Source organism: Lupinus angustifolius, chromosome LG16 (assembly GCF_001865875.1).
Source record: "Lupinus angustifolius cultivar Tanjil chromosome LG16, LupAngTanjil_v1.0, whole genome shotgun sequence".
NCBI classification, from domain to species: Eukaryota; Viridiplantae; Streptophyta; class Magnoliopsida; order Fabales; family Fabaceae; genus Lupinus; species Lupinus angustifolius.
Genome location: NC_032024.1, coordinates 3,519,961 through 3,538,044, shown reverse-complemented (window position 1 = coordinate 3,538,044; position 18,084 = coordinate 3,519,961). Strand labels below are relative to the sequence as shown.

Genomic DNA, 18,084 nt, shown 5'->3' with positions numbered 1-18,084 from the left:
AATATTTAATAATTACAATTTAATTTAAATAAATTTTTTTCAACCAATCAAAAGCGGTAGTACATTCAGTATTACAAAAAGTGAGAATCAGATGTACTCCCCTTTATAACAGCAATTGTTTTTCATATTAAAAGATTTCTTTATGTTGTTTTCACAACAACATTTACTTCTCTTAATTACTATACCTCTTCACAAAAGTAAATAACTTTTAAACTTTAGTGGTTTTTATTAAACCATGAGTTTCAATTATCCAAGTATAACTTTATATATGTGAGTATGTGACTAATTTGGTTTGTTGTTGTTTCTCTACTAAACAAACAAAATAACAAAAATGCCAACATGGTCATATAATAAGCCTACACTATAAAAAGCAGCATCATTTCAGTAAGGATTAAAAGAGATATGTTTTCACACACTATCATACGCTAATAAAAGTATGTTATGTCAATTAAAAATTTTAAATCTTTATAATTATTACTTTATTATTATTAGTATATAAACACATGAGACATGATCTGATAAAACAAATCTCTTAAATATGATTAGAACCTAAACTGTTTGTGGGACACACTGAGTGTAAGGAAATCATGAACAGTGAAATATAGGGTATGGTACAAGTATCAGCAAATTATTATACTCACAAAATTTTAGCCCTTAATTAGATTCTACACCTCTTTTATTTCCTTAAATGTCTGATTCCACCCTTAGAATATTTACCTTGCAAACTCTCAAACCAATGCTTCAAGTGCAAGGCTTAAGTGATCCAAAATTGAAATGCTTAAAGAACATTTCGTTTCCTATATCAAACTGTTATCTCTCAGTTAGTGCTCTATTGGAATAAAGGAACCTTGTGAGCATAAAATTTTGTAGCTAGTGCATATAAATTATTTTCGTGGAAGAGAATAGAAGTCAATATATACTAACATATATAGTTCATCCAAGAAGGTACCATCTTTACTAAACAGCAACTCACATGAATCACACGGTCATTAACCTGGCACTGCTCTAGTCTATAGTTTTTTCTTTTTGTAATGATATTATACGTGTCACTTATATTATATGAGTATAGGACGTTTTTGGGTCCCAATATGAAGTATATCCCGAAGTCTGAGAAGATTGAAAAAGTGTTCAGTTTGTTGGATGAGATCAAAACACCAGTGACAGTGACCATTTAACAGCATAGATGATAATGCAGGAGAAAAGAAGAAACCCAACACAAAAGCAAACAAGGAAGGTGAATTAGATGGACCCAAAAAAGGTTCACTTTTGAACCAAGCAATCACGAGACACCTCTGAAGGCTTTGAATTCATCATCTTTATACTGCTAATCGACCTAACATTATAAGGGAAAACCGTGAAAAACTGCTGCTTCTTCTCTCTATTCTCTATCACAACTTCATTTCCATTATATCTCCTTGTATTTTCCTTAAGCAATGAATACCCAGCATCCATGTTTTTCTCTGCTTGTGTCCCTTTGTCTTGCATGTATTATCTGTAAGATTTTTTAACCTTCACAAGTTAGATATACTAAGTAATCTGGTTCCATAAAATAAAAGGGTCTAGTCTTTGAATTTGCAAACTGATCAAGTTTATGGTTTCCTGAATAGGCAGACATATCTTTCATTCTTTGTTTGAGCCCATGTTTCGAAATCAGTTTATGCACTTTCTAAAATCCATTCACACATTTAGGAGGAAATTCCCTTCTGACTGTTTGTTTTGATAACAAGCATTCACTTCACTGCAAAGGTTTCACAGAAATAAACATTTACAATAGGTGGAGACAAATTAAACATAATAAAAGAAAGTGTTGCTCACACCTCAAAGGCACTACTCAACTATTCTTCTTATCGCTTCCTTTTCTTATTCTACCCTTCAAAAAACCGTTCCTACTAATACAAAAAACGGTAAGGATATATATAGCTTCAATGGCAAGCTCATGTTTCCACGGGCTTCGTCTGAGGAGGTCAAAGAGTAATAAACCTTCACCAGCACCTTCTTCTTCCTACAAAGCCAAGTTGAAATGTGAAATGGAGAACAATAACATGGAAAGAAAGAGGTTTGATAGCATGGAATCATGGTCCATGATATTAGAGTCTGAGAATGTAGAGACATGGGAAGTTCCAAAGGAGGACCAAGAGGAATGGACTGCAGACCTTTCACAACTTTTCATAGGTAAGCAAAATATTCCATGCAAATCAATGGAGAGAAAAAAAGTAACTGAGAAAAAAAGATAGATACATATTATGTCACATACAATGTTCAAATTTTTTGGGTAGGTACAATGATCAAACTTTGATGTTCAAATAGCATGATTATATAGGTAACAAGTTTGCTTCTGGAGCTCACAGTAGGATATACCGTGGAATCTACAAGCAGAGAGCAGTGGCTGTGAAAATGGTGAGGATTCCAACACAGGATGAGGAGAGAAGAGTCCTATTAGAACAGCAATTTAAGTCTGAAGTTTCTTTGCTGTCATGTCTCTTTCATCATAACATAGTGCAGGTAATTGTTATATGCAAAGTGTCTTTGTTCTTGTCTGCATGGACATGGTAGCTTGTATGGTTAAATTTATGGTTTTCGTTTGTATTGATATAAATTAGAAGGAAGCAAGGGCTAATTTTATGACCTGAAGTTTTTTTAAGGGATAAAAGTTAGGCAGTGTTTGTAAATAAGGACATATAATATCATGTAACAAGTATCACTAATTACATTTTTGTTAGATAACCACACTACAAATACCAAACAGCCAGACCTAAGTTTTGTACTTTTTATAATTAGGAAAAATTTACCTCTGCTTGTTTTTTATTTTTAGCTTTAGTTTTTTGCTTTTTTCATGGATACAACTTCAGTGAAAAGGGACTCATTAAGGACTAAAGTTTTGTTTCTCAGAATGTAATACTTTTAGAGAGAGGCAAAGAGGAACTTTAGAGATCTATATTAACAAATTAGCCTAATAGCAATAACCAAATTGTAATTTGGTGACAAATATGAAGTGTTTTTTCCTTCCTTTTACCATGATTTAGTGACACAGTACATTGATTTATGATTCATCTTAGTCAGTAGATTCTGATACATTGTTAACTACTGCTCATATTCCACATCACCATAAAGAAATCCTAATATTTATGTCTATACATTAATCTTTCAAAGGCGTCTCTAATACCTAATATCTCTCATTATATGGGATGAATAAAGTCTTATATATTAAGTGACTCTTAATTTTCAGTTTATTGCAGCATGTAAAAAACCACCAGTGTACTGTATCATAACAGAATACATGTCACAAGGAACACTGAGGATGTATCTGAACAAGAAAGAGCCATACTCTCTTGCAATAGACACAATACTAAGGTTAGCTCTTGACATATCTAGGGGTATGGAGTACCTTCATTCGCGAGGCGTGATTCACAGAGACCTCAAGTCTAATAACTTGCTTCTCAATGATGAGATGAGGGTTAAGGTTGCAGATTTTGGTACATCATGCCTTGAAACTCGATGTCGCGAGACGAAAGGAAACATGGGAACATATCGTTGGATGGCGCCGGAGATGATCAAGGAAAAGCCTTATACTAGGAAGGTTGATGTCTATAGTTTTGGTATTGTTCTTTGGGAGCTCACAACATGTTTACTTCCATTCCAAGGAATGACTCCAGTGCAAGCTGCTTTTGCTGTGGCTGAGAAGGTTAGAGATAACTATGTCTAAACTCTAAATTATGTCTCCTTAATTATGTTAAGGACTAAACTTTTATACTGTTATGTGGGTCTTTGTGGTGTTGTTTTTCAGTAAAAGTATAATGCATTGTGTATAATTCATTATACATAAAACTTTTATTGATGAATTGTTACAGATGTTTTACTCTTTTTGGAAAATAGCATCACAAATATGGAGAAAACAGTACTAAGTTTTGTTCAGACCACTGCATCACTTCTCTACTTGGTAAATTTATTTTTATTATTGCATCCTTTATTTATATCAAAATAGTCTCTCCACTTGCGGCATAATACTACGTACATCTATTTTCTCATACTTCACTAAGTAGGAACTTCGTGCATTGAGCAATGAATTTTTTTAATTCTTTTATCTATACCCCTTCATAATATCTTCTAGTCTGCTTTAGAAAACCCCTTTATGGTAGACTAACACCTTTATCAATTATCACACTCATGGAAGTTTGGTACAATAATCATTCTTTTGTATAATTTAGCACATGGCATAATTTTGGTAGACTTGACATGGAATCAGCATTTAGTTGTGGCATTGTCAAAATGATTGGTTGGAGGAGTACTATGTTTTTTTGCAATCTGAATTATATTCATAATATGGGTATTTCTTCCTTAAGTAGTTTGAATCCTAAATAAGGATGAAGAAAATTGTCCTTTCTGCTTTATTTGTTTACTCCAATGGGATTATCAAAAAATGTGATAACTACAAGATTTAATTTTTATATACTGTTATATAAACTTAGATGTAAGAAGGTTCAAAGCATATAGGGTATAGCTATTGTAACTCTAGTAACTGAAATATCTTACATAATAATGTTGGAATAATTATGCACATAAGGGAAGTTTAGTTTGGATATTTGCCAATCTTTTAAACTCTTGTGTATATCCATGGTTTATATTTTATGATCAATAACTCTTAAATAAAAGTAATATAAATAATCATAAATAATACATTAACTGTATATAAATCTTTATACTGTCAACACTCTATATAAAAAAAGGATTGGAGGCTACACACAACTTATGAAGAAATATTCTTGTAAAAGTATAAACTTTAGTGTTCTCAATTTGAATACTTGGATAGACTTGACCAATAAACTAATGACGAATCACTAATACTCTAGCGAACATAATGTTTGCGTAATCAAATACTTTGATGCATCCAAGTTAATTTCATACTAGAATCTTTCATTTACAAATGACTCATGGATTATGTTGCATCTCACTAGTTGCTACGAAACTTGAGAATATAGCATAAGATTGAGACATGGCATTATTCCAGGCATGGAATTAATTGAGCTGTGTAAACTAGGTATTGGGTCATGCGTATGTGAATAGCCTAAGATGGCAACAATTATGGATTAGTTATTTTATTATAATTATTACTTGACAGGACTCTGTCTGTAGCCTTTTGAAGTTTAATAAATTAATTATTATAGGTTAGCAATGTCATGAACAAAAATTATATACATATAGATAAAAAATTAAAAAACAAATATAATTTATAAAATTTATTATTATGTTATGATACATTTAATTTTAGAGAAAAAATAATATGTATGATGTAAATATAAATTCTTAGTAAACGGAAAATTTGACAAGACAAAATTACATCATTTAACTACTAATTTTCTTTACAATAATAAGGAATCAATAATAATTAATATATAAATAATAAATGATTGAGAGAATAAAAAACACTCACATTTAAAATTCATATATAAGAGTCTTTTAAAGTTTTTAACAATAGGAATTCTTTGTTGAAAAGAGTAAGAGCATGTGTCTTCCAGTCCCAATAGTGGGAAGCACAGGTACATGGGCCTTAATTAGAGATGTTCCCTCCCTTGCATGAATCTTACAAAAGTATAAAAATATCATTTATCTCTTCATCTTTTGATGTTTTTAAGAAATAATATACAATTATACCTTATTTTCTAATCATACCCTTATTTATCACACCCCTTTTCCCCATATATTTTTTCATTTTTTAATATGGATTAAATCAGGATTTAATATGTATACACTGACAGTGTAAATGTTTTTTACACTGTCAGTAAATTATCTATCATTGATTTGTTAATTATCATTAACTCCCAAACAAAAGTAATACAAATCAATGATGGATAATGTACTGACAGTGTCAAAAACTTTACACTATCAGTGCACATATTTTAAACTCATTAAATAATATTATTTTAATCAAAATGTATTAAATTTTATATCATTTAATGATTTTTTAAACCATCTACTTAACTTTTTAAACAATTGGGGTACTTTGATTTCCTTTCCCTTTTTTGTTTTATTTGCCAAATGCATTCCATCTTTATTTTGGAGAGCATAGTGAAAAGGAAAATGATATATGATTGTATTAAATTATCCTACTAATCCTCCTACCCATAATAAAATAATATATATCAAAAAGTGATACATTATTTGTTGATGATAATTTTTGAAGTGATATTAATAGGAGAATTTGGTAGGAATACTAAAGTCTAAGTAGCTGTATAGATATTAATCTATTTTATTACATGATCCATATCTCAATTTCTGTTATCCAAAATTTGGACTTACATAAAGTGATTATTGATTAGTATTTTCCCCATTTATTGATCAGAACGAAAGGCCTCCTCTGGCAGCTAGTTGTCAACCAGCACTTGCTCATTTGATAAAACGTTGTTGGTCAGCAAACCCTTCAAAGAGACCAGATTTCTGTGACATTGTGTCTACTCTTGAGAAGTACGATGAATGTGTCAAAGAGGGTTTACCTCTAACTCATCATTCTGGCTTAGTCAGTGGTAATGTCATTATTCAACGCCTAAAAGGTTGTGTCTCTATGAGTTCTTCCATACTTGTACATGCCTAACTAATAATTCCTCTACAAAGTAAGTATATACATTCTCATTATTGATGCTCATAATACTATACTATATAGAGAAAGAGTCCATTGTAGTCTATACAAACTTCATGCTTTTTCAACTGTATTATGCATGTGTACTTTAGAAAAATTTCGGAGTTCAGCTCTTTTAATACCCTTTTAGTGGTCACTACAAATTTGTTGTCCCACAAATTGTATCACATCACATACAATTAGTTGTGATTGGTCAAAAAAAGTATTAATTTTTAACTTAAAAACATTTTTTCAACCAATCATAAGCTAATAACACATGTAATTAGGGGTGAGCATGAGACGGGTCGGGACGGGTTAAGCATGTCTCTCACCCGTCCATAAATACTGATCAGATCAATTTTTGAACCTAAACTCGTCCCTAATTAGGATGAGACACATGAGGGACGAGTCTGGGTTAGAAAAGGACAAAATGACAAACATAAATTTTTTTATCAAATATTTAAGCATGCACAATCAAAATTATATAACATGTATATAAACTCAACTAAGACCTATATCTCACACACATCAGTATATAAACTACAAACCAAAAATTTCATCTTCCAAATTAAAAATTATCAGAATCACATGACTGAAAATTATAGAAGAAATTAAAAATTTCAGAACAATTTAAACTGTTAAGTGTTAACATAAGCTGAAGTGTTCTGATCTTGTAAATGATAAAAACACATAAGAACTGGAATGACAACAACATACCAATACTCGAAAGTTCACACAAAAATGAATACAATAACTAGTTATCAACTGAAAAAATGAAACTTAAATTGGAGTTCACACAAAGTATACAAAAACTAAAAATGAACTGGTTTTCTATCAATCAAGATTCATTGGCTTGTAGGTATTTAAGTTATGTGGGGATAATATAATGGGTATTGATAGATACTTATTCAACTATTCTTGATATATAACTACGAGTCGGGTGACCCGAACATAGACCTGAACCCGTCCTTTTTGACATCGGGTCTGTCCCTTTTTATTTATTGTCAGACCCTTCCCTTTTTATTTATTTGGACTGATCAGACCCGTCCCTAAGTCATCGGGTTGAGACGAGTTTACGGGTCAAGCTGGATCTTACTCACCCCTACATATAATGGTACAACTTATAGAACAACATATGTACTCTCTGGCTAACTCACTATGAGATTAGGTAGGTATTTGATTTAGCTAACTTACTATGAGATTAGATACTTGATTTATAGGAATATTATAATAATATAATATAAAAGTAAGATTAATACAACTAAATATGGGATGAGAGACATTTCAAATTATTATTCACGAGTTTAACTTCTCTCCCTATTGAAATATAAGAGGAATTTATCATGTGTCATAATCTCTATCCAATATTGGACTCTTCACTAGAGGAGCTCAACTCCTTATTCACATATCCTATTAATTTTTTGGGTACATATCCTATTAATTAATAATACTTTTCTATAGTATAAAATTATAATTGATGAAAGAGAAATTTTAATTAATATTTAGGAATGTTAATATTCACACTCCTAAAACATTCTCACCATTATATTTCAGCGACCTTACTTCTCATTTGGGAGAAATGTTAGTAACATTATATACATATTTTTCAAGACACTCTTTATTAACGAGAAGCACCTACTAAATTATATTCATGCGTTTAGGATGAAAAGTTTAAGTGGAATCTTATTAAAGAGTACAGTTATAGTTATACTCTTGTATAACTAACAGCAAGCAATATAACTCGAAGCACACCAACCACCAACAATTAGAGGATAACCAGCGAATTCAGCAACAGCATCCACCCACCAAACAACCTAAGGCAAAGTACAAGTGCATTAATATATCAGCAACCATTACACTCTACCTAACACATGTGAGATGAAACAAGTATTGGTCTACTAGTATAAAACTCTATTAAATTTCCAGAAAAATTAAAAGATTAAATATTCGACTCTCGAGACTTGGGAGCAATATTTATCGGAAGAAATAGTTACACAACCTAAAATGAATTAGTTTCTTACCAAAAAGTGTAGAGATGGATACAGTTGGTAGTAGCCAAAAAAAACACATGTTACACGACCTAAACACTGAAAAGTAATGCTTGGGTCTTAGGCATATAGGGTATGTGTAACACTTATTTGTATTGTTTAGAACTTGTATGTGCTCATACATTTAATCATAGCTCACATTTAAAGACTAAATTAACGAATTAACAATCAAAATCCAACTCCAAGACTTAGTGATTTATATTCTATGGAGGAAAATGCCAACCAGTATTCTAAAATCATTTCTCAAGGGAAGCAAGTATGAATAGTTGTATTGGGAAAATATATAATAAATCCAAAAAAGGTTGAAAAAAAGCACACTTTGAAGTTTGAATGCATTATTTATTTAAATAATATCTTAAAGACATTATTAACTTACTATAAATTTTGTAAGAGTTCTATAATATTTATACACTATCAATATAAAGATGTATACATAAACATTATATCATCTACCACTTATTTAAATTACATTTTTTAAGAGTTGGTAATAATTAAATATAGATGACGTATAACACAATAATAGTATGTAAAACTCATACATAATTTTTTATCATTAAGAAAATGCTTTTGATGTTGCGGTTAACAAGCTGTCGATTAACAGTGACAAAACTTGTTTATGTGGTTGACCAGTAATTAGTTATGATTGTTTTTTATAACAAAGAGTATTATTCACCTTGAGTATATGATTGTCCCTCTTCAAATAATAACTAACTCATTATCATACATCACATATTATGTCCATAGACAACCTAACTTGTATCTATTTTAAGTTGTCCGTTAGCCACCTATACAAATTTCCAAATTAATTGATTTGGGAATAATGGTGCATAAGTTTGATATTGGATTTCACAAGTATTCATGTGGTGAAATGGATACATCAGTTGCTTGCCTGAAGCTGGATGGTTTTGGTAGGTTTTATCCTAAAGAATACTAACTTTTTGGCAGACTTTATAGCAAAGATTGGAGCTAATTCGATTTCTAGGTGACAATTTCGGGATCTTGCTCTTTCTGGAGCAGCACCGATCCTAAAAATGGATCTTTATTAGCTTTGTTTATTTTTTTTATCATTTCTATTATACCAAAAAAAAAAGTTTGAAATTGGATGACTTAATGTCATTAGAAAATAACGAAACCAAAATCAAAATAAACATAAAAATGTGAGATGCATTAAACCAAAAAATAGAACTAAGTCAAAGACGTCTTGTTTTGGTTAGGAAAAGCTTATTTTAGTGTAATTATCACAAGTATACCGTGAGAGCTTACATATTAAATTAGTTACTTTTGTTAGTAAAAAAGGTGGGTGGAAGGGAGGGTGACACACGGACAGCCCATGTAATTTTACACAAGAAAAGGAAAAGAATCCTCAATTTGAAATGTGAGTTAGAGTATCTACTCCTCTAGCTAAAATATTGATAAAACGATATTTATTAGGAGGAGAAGTTAACAGCATTAATATATCAACTTCTTAATTTTAGTTATATCAAAAAACTTACATTTAGAATCTTATCCTTCTAAGATTTTTATAATTTTTTAGGAACCCAATTATTACTTGCAACATATTTGAATGACTAAAAATGAAACCTTCCTTAAAAAAAATTGAGGACGTTCTAAACACTGCAAAATCTTGACTTCTGACTCATTCCTACCATAAATATGTTTCTTCATTGGCTCTTATACCTTTGAGGAAATGGCTGCAGTCAATCCAATCTTAACTAAAAAGTAAGTGAAAATCTTATGTTGATAACGGTTATATATTGTCGCAAGATGTGTACCATTTCATGTATCATTATTATTATTAGGTAGAAAAATAAAATATGAATTATATATTTTTGACTAATAAAAGAATACATGAAATAGTACACATACGTCAGTAGATTTACTCTCAATTTTGTGATTTTATAAACGGACTTCACAATATTTTATTTCAGCCTATTCACTTAACTAAGCTTGAAGCTCTTACTGAGTAACATTTTCTTCACTAAATTTTTCTTGGACTTTTTTTCCTAAAGTTGGAGAATATTATTTGATATCCACATATAACTATTTATAATAGGATAATTCTGTCAATAATTTAAGACAATTCTCTTTTAACATATAGATGTTATTAAGTTGGACTTTGTCCACATCAACAAAGTTTTCCAAACATATAATAAAGATAAAGTCTATGCTATCATACTTAAAGAACTTGGTTATCTACTAATTTTATTCAACAGGCTTATTTTTAATAGGTTAAGAATATTATTTTCCCGTTATCTATTTGAAATATTCAAATAGATCCCTAAAATAAAAAAATGATGCATTCCCTGCAATGCAATAAAAATAATTGTGAATGCCTAACAAGCCTCAACACAAATGTTTACTAGATTGAAAATTTGAAATCTTTGGTTAGGTATTCGACTTTTATTTTGTGTATGAAAAAATTATTATGAAAGACAAAGTCATTTTTATAATTAATTTCCTATATATATTTAGGACATTTGAACTAATGTATCTTTATATATTGAATAAATGGATTGTCCAAAAAAATCTTACTTTTAGTTCTTGGAATATCAATTGTTTAGAAAATCTCAAACAAGTATTCCATTCAAGATAATGCTATTTTAAAAGTTCTTTAAACAAACATTAGTTCCATTTTTAAAAAATCAAATAAAAATTAGTTCAGAAAGTACCCGCATATTATATCTCAAATTCTATAAACTAAGTTGCTAAACGGACATAATGCAACCCAATAACACCTTCATGTCAGCATATATATCAAGTAGTTAAGGCAACCATTAAGACATTTGCGCTTGATAAATTGTATGAAAGAAATATTGTGAATTATAACCAATATAACTAACAGTATCTATCATTGATTTGTTAATTATCATTAACTCCCAAACAAAAGTAATACAAATCAATGATGGATAATGTACTGACAGTGTCAAAAACTTTACACTATCAGTGCACATATTTTAAACTCATTAAATAATATTATTTTAATCAAAATGTATTAAATTTTATATCATTTAATGATTTTTTAAACCATCTACTTAACTTTTTAAACAATTGGGGTACTTTGATTTCCTTTCCCTTTTTTGTTTTATTTGCCAAATGCATTCCATCTTTATTTTGGAGAGCATAGTGAAAAGGAAAATGATATATGATTGTATTAAATTATCCTACTAATCCTCCTACCCATAATAAAATAATATATATCAAAAAGTGATACATTATTTGTTGATGATAATTTTTGAAGTGATATTAATAGGAGAATTTGGTAGGAATACTAAAGTCTAAGTAGCTGTATAGATATTAATCTATTTTATTACATGATCCATATCTCAATTTCTGTTATCCAAAATTTGGACTTACATAAAGTGATTATTGATTAGTATTTTCCCCATTTATTGATCAGAACGAAAGGCCTCCTCTGGCAGCTAGTTGTCAACCAGCACTTGCTCATTTGATAAAACGTTGTTGGTCAGCAAACCCTTCAAAGAGACCAGATTTCTGTGACATTGTGTCTACTCTTGAGAAGTACGATGAATGTGTCAAAGAGGGTTTACCTCTAACTCATCATTCTGGCTTAGTCAGTGGTAATGTCATTATTCAACGCCTAAAAGGTTGTGTCTCTATGAGTTCTTCCATACTTGTACATGCCTAACTAATAATTCCTCTACAAAGTAAGTATATACATTCTCATTATTGATGCTCATAATACTATACTATATAGAGAAAGAGTCCATTGTAGTCTATACAAACTTCATGCTTTTTCAACTGTATTATGCATGTGTACTTTAGAAAAATTTCGGAGTTCAGCTCTTTTAATACCCTTTTAGTGGTCACTACAAATTTGTTGTCCCACAAATTGTATCACATCACATACAATTAGTTGTGATTGGTCAAAAAAAGTATTAATTTTTAACTTAAAAACATTTTTTCAACCAATCATAAGCTAATAACACATGTAATTAGGGGTGAGCATGAGACGGGTCGGGACGGGTTAAGCATGTCTCTCACCCGTCCATAAATACTGATCAGATCAATTTTTGAACCTAAACTCGTCCCTAATTAGGATGAGACACATGAGGGACGAGTCTGGGTTAGAAAAGGACAAAATGACAAACATAAATTTTTTTATCAAATATTTAAGCATGCACAATCAAAATTATATAACATGTATATAAACTCAACTAAGACCTATATCTCACACACATCAGTATATAAACTACAAACCAAAAATTTCATCTTCCAAATTAAAAATTATCAGAATCACATGACTGAAAATTATAGAAGAAATTAAAAATTTCAGAACAATTTAAACTGTTAAGTGTTAACATAAGCTGAAGTGTTCTGATCTTGTAAATGATAAAAACACATAAGAACTGGAATGACAACAACATACCAATACTCGAAAGTTCACACAAAAATGAATACAATAACTAGTTATCAACTGAAAAAATGAAACTTAAATTGGAGTTCACACAAAGTATACAAAAACTAAAAATGAACTGGTTTTCTATCAATCAAGATTCATTGGCTTGTAGGTATTTAAGTTATGTGGGGATAATATAATGGGTATTGATAGATACTTATTCAACTATTCTTGATATATAACTACGAGTCGGGTGACCCGAACATAGACCTGAACCCGTCCTTTTTGACATCGGGTCTGTCCCTTTTTATTTATTGTCAGACCCTTCCCTTTTTATTTATTTGGACTGATCAGACCCGTCCCTAAGTCATCGGGTTGAGACGAGTTTACGGGTCAAGCTGGATCTTACTCACCCCTACATATAATGGTACAACTTATAGAACAACATATGTACTCTCTGGCTAACTCACTATGAGATTAGGTAGGTATTTGATTTAGCTAACTTACTATGAGATTAGATACTTGATTTATAGGAATATTATAATAATATAATATAAAAGTAAGATTAATACAACTAAATATGGGATGAGAGACATTTCAAATTATTATTCACGAGTTTAACTTCTCTCCCTATTGAAATATAAGAGGAATTTATCATGTGTCATAATCTCTATCCAATATTGGACTCTTCACTAGAGGAGCTCAACTCCTTATTCACATATCCTATTAATTTTTTGGGTACATATCCTATTAATTAATAATACTTTTCTATAGTATAAAATTATAATTGATGAAAGAGAAATTTTAATTAATATTTAGGAATGTTAATATTCACACTCCTAAAACATTCTCACCATTATATTTCAGCGACCTTACTTCTCATTTGGGAGAAATGTTAGTAACATTATATACATATTTTTCAAGACACTCTTTATTAACGAGAAGCACCTACTAAATTATATTCATGCGTTTAGGATGAAAAGTTTAAGTGGAATCTTATTAAAGAGTACAGTTATAGTTATACTCTTGTATAACTAACAGCAAGCAATATAACTCGAAGCACACCAACCACCAACAATTAGAGGATAACCAGCGAATTCAGCAACAGCATCCACCCACCAAACAACCTAAGGCAAAGTACAAGTGCATTAATATATCAGCAACCATTACACTCTACCTAACACATGTGAGATGAAACAAGTATTGGTCTACTAGTATAAAACTCTATTAAATTTCCAGAAAAATTAAAAGATTAAATATTCGACTCTCGAGACTTGGGAGCAATATTTATCGGAAGAAATAGTTACACAACCTAAAATGAATTAGTTTCTTACCAAAAAGTGTAGAGATGGATACAGTTGGTAGTAGCCAAAAAAAACACATGTTACACGACCTAAACACTGAAAAGTAATGCTTGGGTCTTAGGCATATAGGGTATGTGTAACACTTATTTGTATTGTTTAGAACTTGTATGTGCTCATACATTTAATCATAGCTCACATTTAAAGACTAAATTAACGAATTAACAATCAAAATCCAACTCCAAGACTTAGTGATTTATATTCTATGGAGGAAAATGCCAACCAGTATTCTAAAATCATTTCTCAAGGGAAGCAAGTATGAATAGTTGTATTGGGAAAATATATAATAAATCCAAAAAAGGTTGAAAAAAAGCACACTTTGAAGTTTGAATGCATTATTTATTTAAATAATATCTTAAAGACATTATTAACTTACTATAAATTTTGTAAGAGTTCTATAATATTTATACACTATCAATATAAAGATGTATACATAAACATTATATCATCTACCACTTATTTAAATTACATTTTTTAAGAGTTGGTAATAATTAAATATAGATGACGTATAACACAATAATAGTATGTAAAACTCATACATAATTTTTTATCATTAAGAAAATGCTTTTGATGTTGCGGTTAACAAGCTGTCGATTAACAGTGACAAAACTTGTTTATGTGGTTGACCAGTAATTAGTTATGATTGTTTTTTATAACAAAGAGTATTATTCACCTTGAGTATATGATTGTCCCTCTTCAAATAATAACTAACTCATTATCATACATCACATATTATGTCCATAGACAACCTAACTTGTATCTATTTTAAGTTGTCCGTTAGCCACCTATACAAATTTCCAAATTAATTGATTTGGGAATAATGGTGCATAAGTTTGATATTGGATTTCACAAGTATTCATGTGGTGAAATGGATACATCAGTTGCTTGCCTGAAGCTGGATGGTTTTGGTAGGTTTTATCCTAAAGAATACTAACTTTTTGGCAGACTTTATAGCAAAGATTGGAGCTAATTCGATTTCTAGGTGACAATTTCGGGATCTTGCTCTTTCTGGAGCAGCACCGATCCTAAAAATGGATCTTTATTAGCTTTGTTTATTTTTTTTATCATTTCTATTATACCAAAAAAAAAAGTTTGAAATTGGATGACTTAATGTCATTAGAAAATAACGAAACCAAAATCAAAATAAACATAAAAATGTGAGATGCATTAAACCAAAAAATAGAACTAAGTCAAAGACGTCTTGTTTTGGTTAGGAAAAGCTTATTTTAGTGTAATTATCACAAGTATACCGTGAGAGCTTACATATTAAATTAGTTACTTTTGTTAGTAAAAAAGGTGGGTGGAAGGGAGGGTGACACACGGACAGCCCATGTAATTTTACACAAGAAAAGGAAAAGAATCCTCAATTTGAAATGTGAGTTAGAGTATCTACTCCTCTAGCTAAAATATTGATAAAACGATATTTATTAGGAGGAGAAGTTAACAGCATTAATATATCAACTTCTTAATTTTAGTTATATCAAAAAACTTACATTTAGAATCTTATCCTTCTAAGATTTTTATAATTTTTTAGGAACCCAATTATTACTTGCAACATATTTGAATGACTAAAAATGAAACCTTCCTTAAAAAAAATTGAGGACGTTCTAAACACTGCAAAATCTTGACTTCTGACTCATTCCTACCATAAATATGTTTCTTCATTGGCTCTTATACCTTTGAGGAAATGGCTGCAGTCAATCCAATCTTAACTAAAAAGTAAGTGAAAATCTTATGTTGATAACGGTTATATATTGTCGCAAGATGTGTACCATTTCATGTATCATTATTATTATTAGGTAGAAAAATAAAATATGAATTATATATTTTTGACTAATAAAAGAATACATGAAATAGTACACATACGTCAGTAGATTTACTCTCAATTTTGTGATTTTATAAACGGACTTCACAATATTTTATTTCAGCCTATTCACTTAACTAAGCTTGAAGCTCTTACTGAGTAACATTTTCTTCACTAAATTTTTCTTGGACTTTTTTTCCTAAAGTTGGAGAATATTATTTGATATCCACATATAACTATTTATAATAGGATAATTCTGTCAATAATTTAAGACAATTCTCTTTTAACATATAGATGTTATTAAGTTGGACTTTGTCCACATCAACAAAGTTTTCCAAACATATAATAAAGATAAAGTCTATGCTATCATACTTAAAGAACTTGGTTATCTACTAATTTTATTCAACAGGCTTATTTTTAATAGGTTAAGAATATTATTTTCCCGTTATCTATTTGAAATATTCAAATAGATCCCTAAAATAAAAAAATGATGCATTCCCTGCAATGCAATAAAAATAATTGTGAATGCCTAACAAGCCTCAACACAAATGTTTACTAGATTGAAAATTTGAAATCTTTGGTTAGGTATTCGACTTTTATTTTGTGTATGAAAAAATTATTATGAAAGACAAAGTCATTTTTATAATTAATTTCCTATATATATTTAGGACATTTGAACTAATGTATCTTTATATATTGAATAAATGGATTGTCCAAAAAAATCTTACTTTTAGTTCTTGGAATATCAATTGTTTAGAAAATCTCAAACAAGTATTCCATTCAAGATAATGCTATTTTAAAAGTTCTTTAAACAAACATTAGTTCCATTTTTAAAAAATCAAATAAAAATTAGTTCAGAAAGTACCCGCATATTATATCTCAAATTCTATAAACTAAGTTGCTAAACGGACATAATGCAACCCAATAACACCTTCATGTCAGCATATATATCAAGTAGTTAAGGCAACCATTAAGACATTTGCGCTTGATAAATTGTATGAAAGAAATATTGTGAATTATAACCAATATAACTAACAGAAATAATCTACGTAAGAATAGAATAATGGTTATTGTACAAATAAAAATCATTAATAATAATTATTAGATTTGATTTAAGAGAAAAAGATATATACATTTACTGTTTAAGAATTTTTTACACTGTTATTGTATTATCTATTATTCATTTTCAATTATGTTTGACTTTTTAAAAAAAAAATCCAAATGAAAGATAAATAATGCACAAATGGTGTATAATTCTTTCAATTAGTTTTATACACTAATATATAGGGTTGGAAGAGGAGGGTATATGTATTAATTTGTGGGGATAATATTTATTGAAAGTATAAAGATTTATACATAATCATTATATTATTAATATTTCATTTATATTATTTTTGATGAGTCCATAATAATAAAACATGAATATTAAATAATACACTAACATATATAAACATATACATTATTAATGCAAATATTTTTTGGCATATTTTATACATTATATGGATGAGGCTTTACCATAAATAGATAAAGTCTATATATAGTATTTTGTACACAAAAATTAAAATTTGGACGACTTGAAATATGACAAATTTTATTTAAAATAGGATTACTTTTGAAATCTAATATAACAATATTATTACTAATAATAATGTTCTAACAATAAGTTTAAAAATATTTTTAATGGCCAATAATCTAACTTGTTTAATTAAACAGACATAAAAAACATGAGTACTTGAGCCTATAATAATAAGCATCATAAACCAAGCCTAACAAGATCAAGTACATTTTGGCTCCAGTTATTACTATGGTCTTTTAAAATATTTCAACTGCTGTTATTTTTTTGGTATAACAAAATATATCTTCTTACTTTACAGTTACGAAAATAATCTTTTTAGAATGTTGGT

At 29.5% G+C, this 18,084-nt stretch overlaps 1 protein-coding gene across 1 annotated transcript; it reads left to right on the top strand.

Moving 5' to 3' along the window:
• LOC109329044 (serine/threonine-protein kinase HT1-like) lies at window positions 1,673–6,725 on the top strand. The gene is made up of 4 exons (XM_019562707.1): window positions 1,673–2,172; window positions 2,321–2,502; window positions 3,227–3,682; window positions 6,338–6,725. The coding sequence occupies exons 1-4, from the start codon at window positions 1,926–1,928 to the stop codon at window positions 6,584–6,586; spliced, it is 1,134 nt and encodes a 377-aa protein (XP_019418252.1). The 5' UTR covers window positions 1,673–1,925; the 3' UTR covers window positions 6,587–6,725.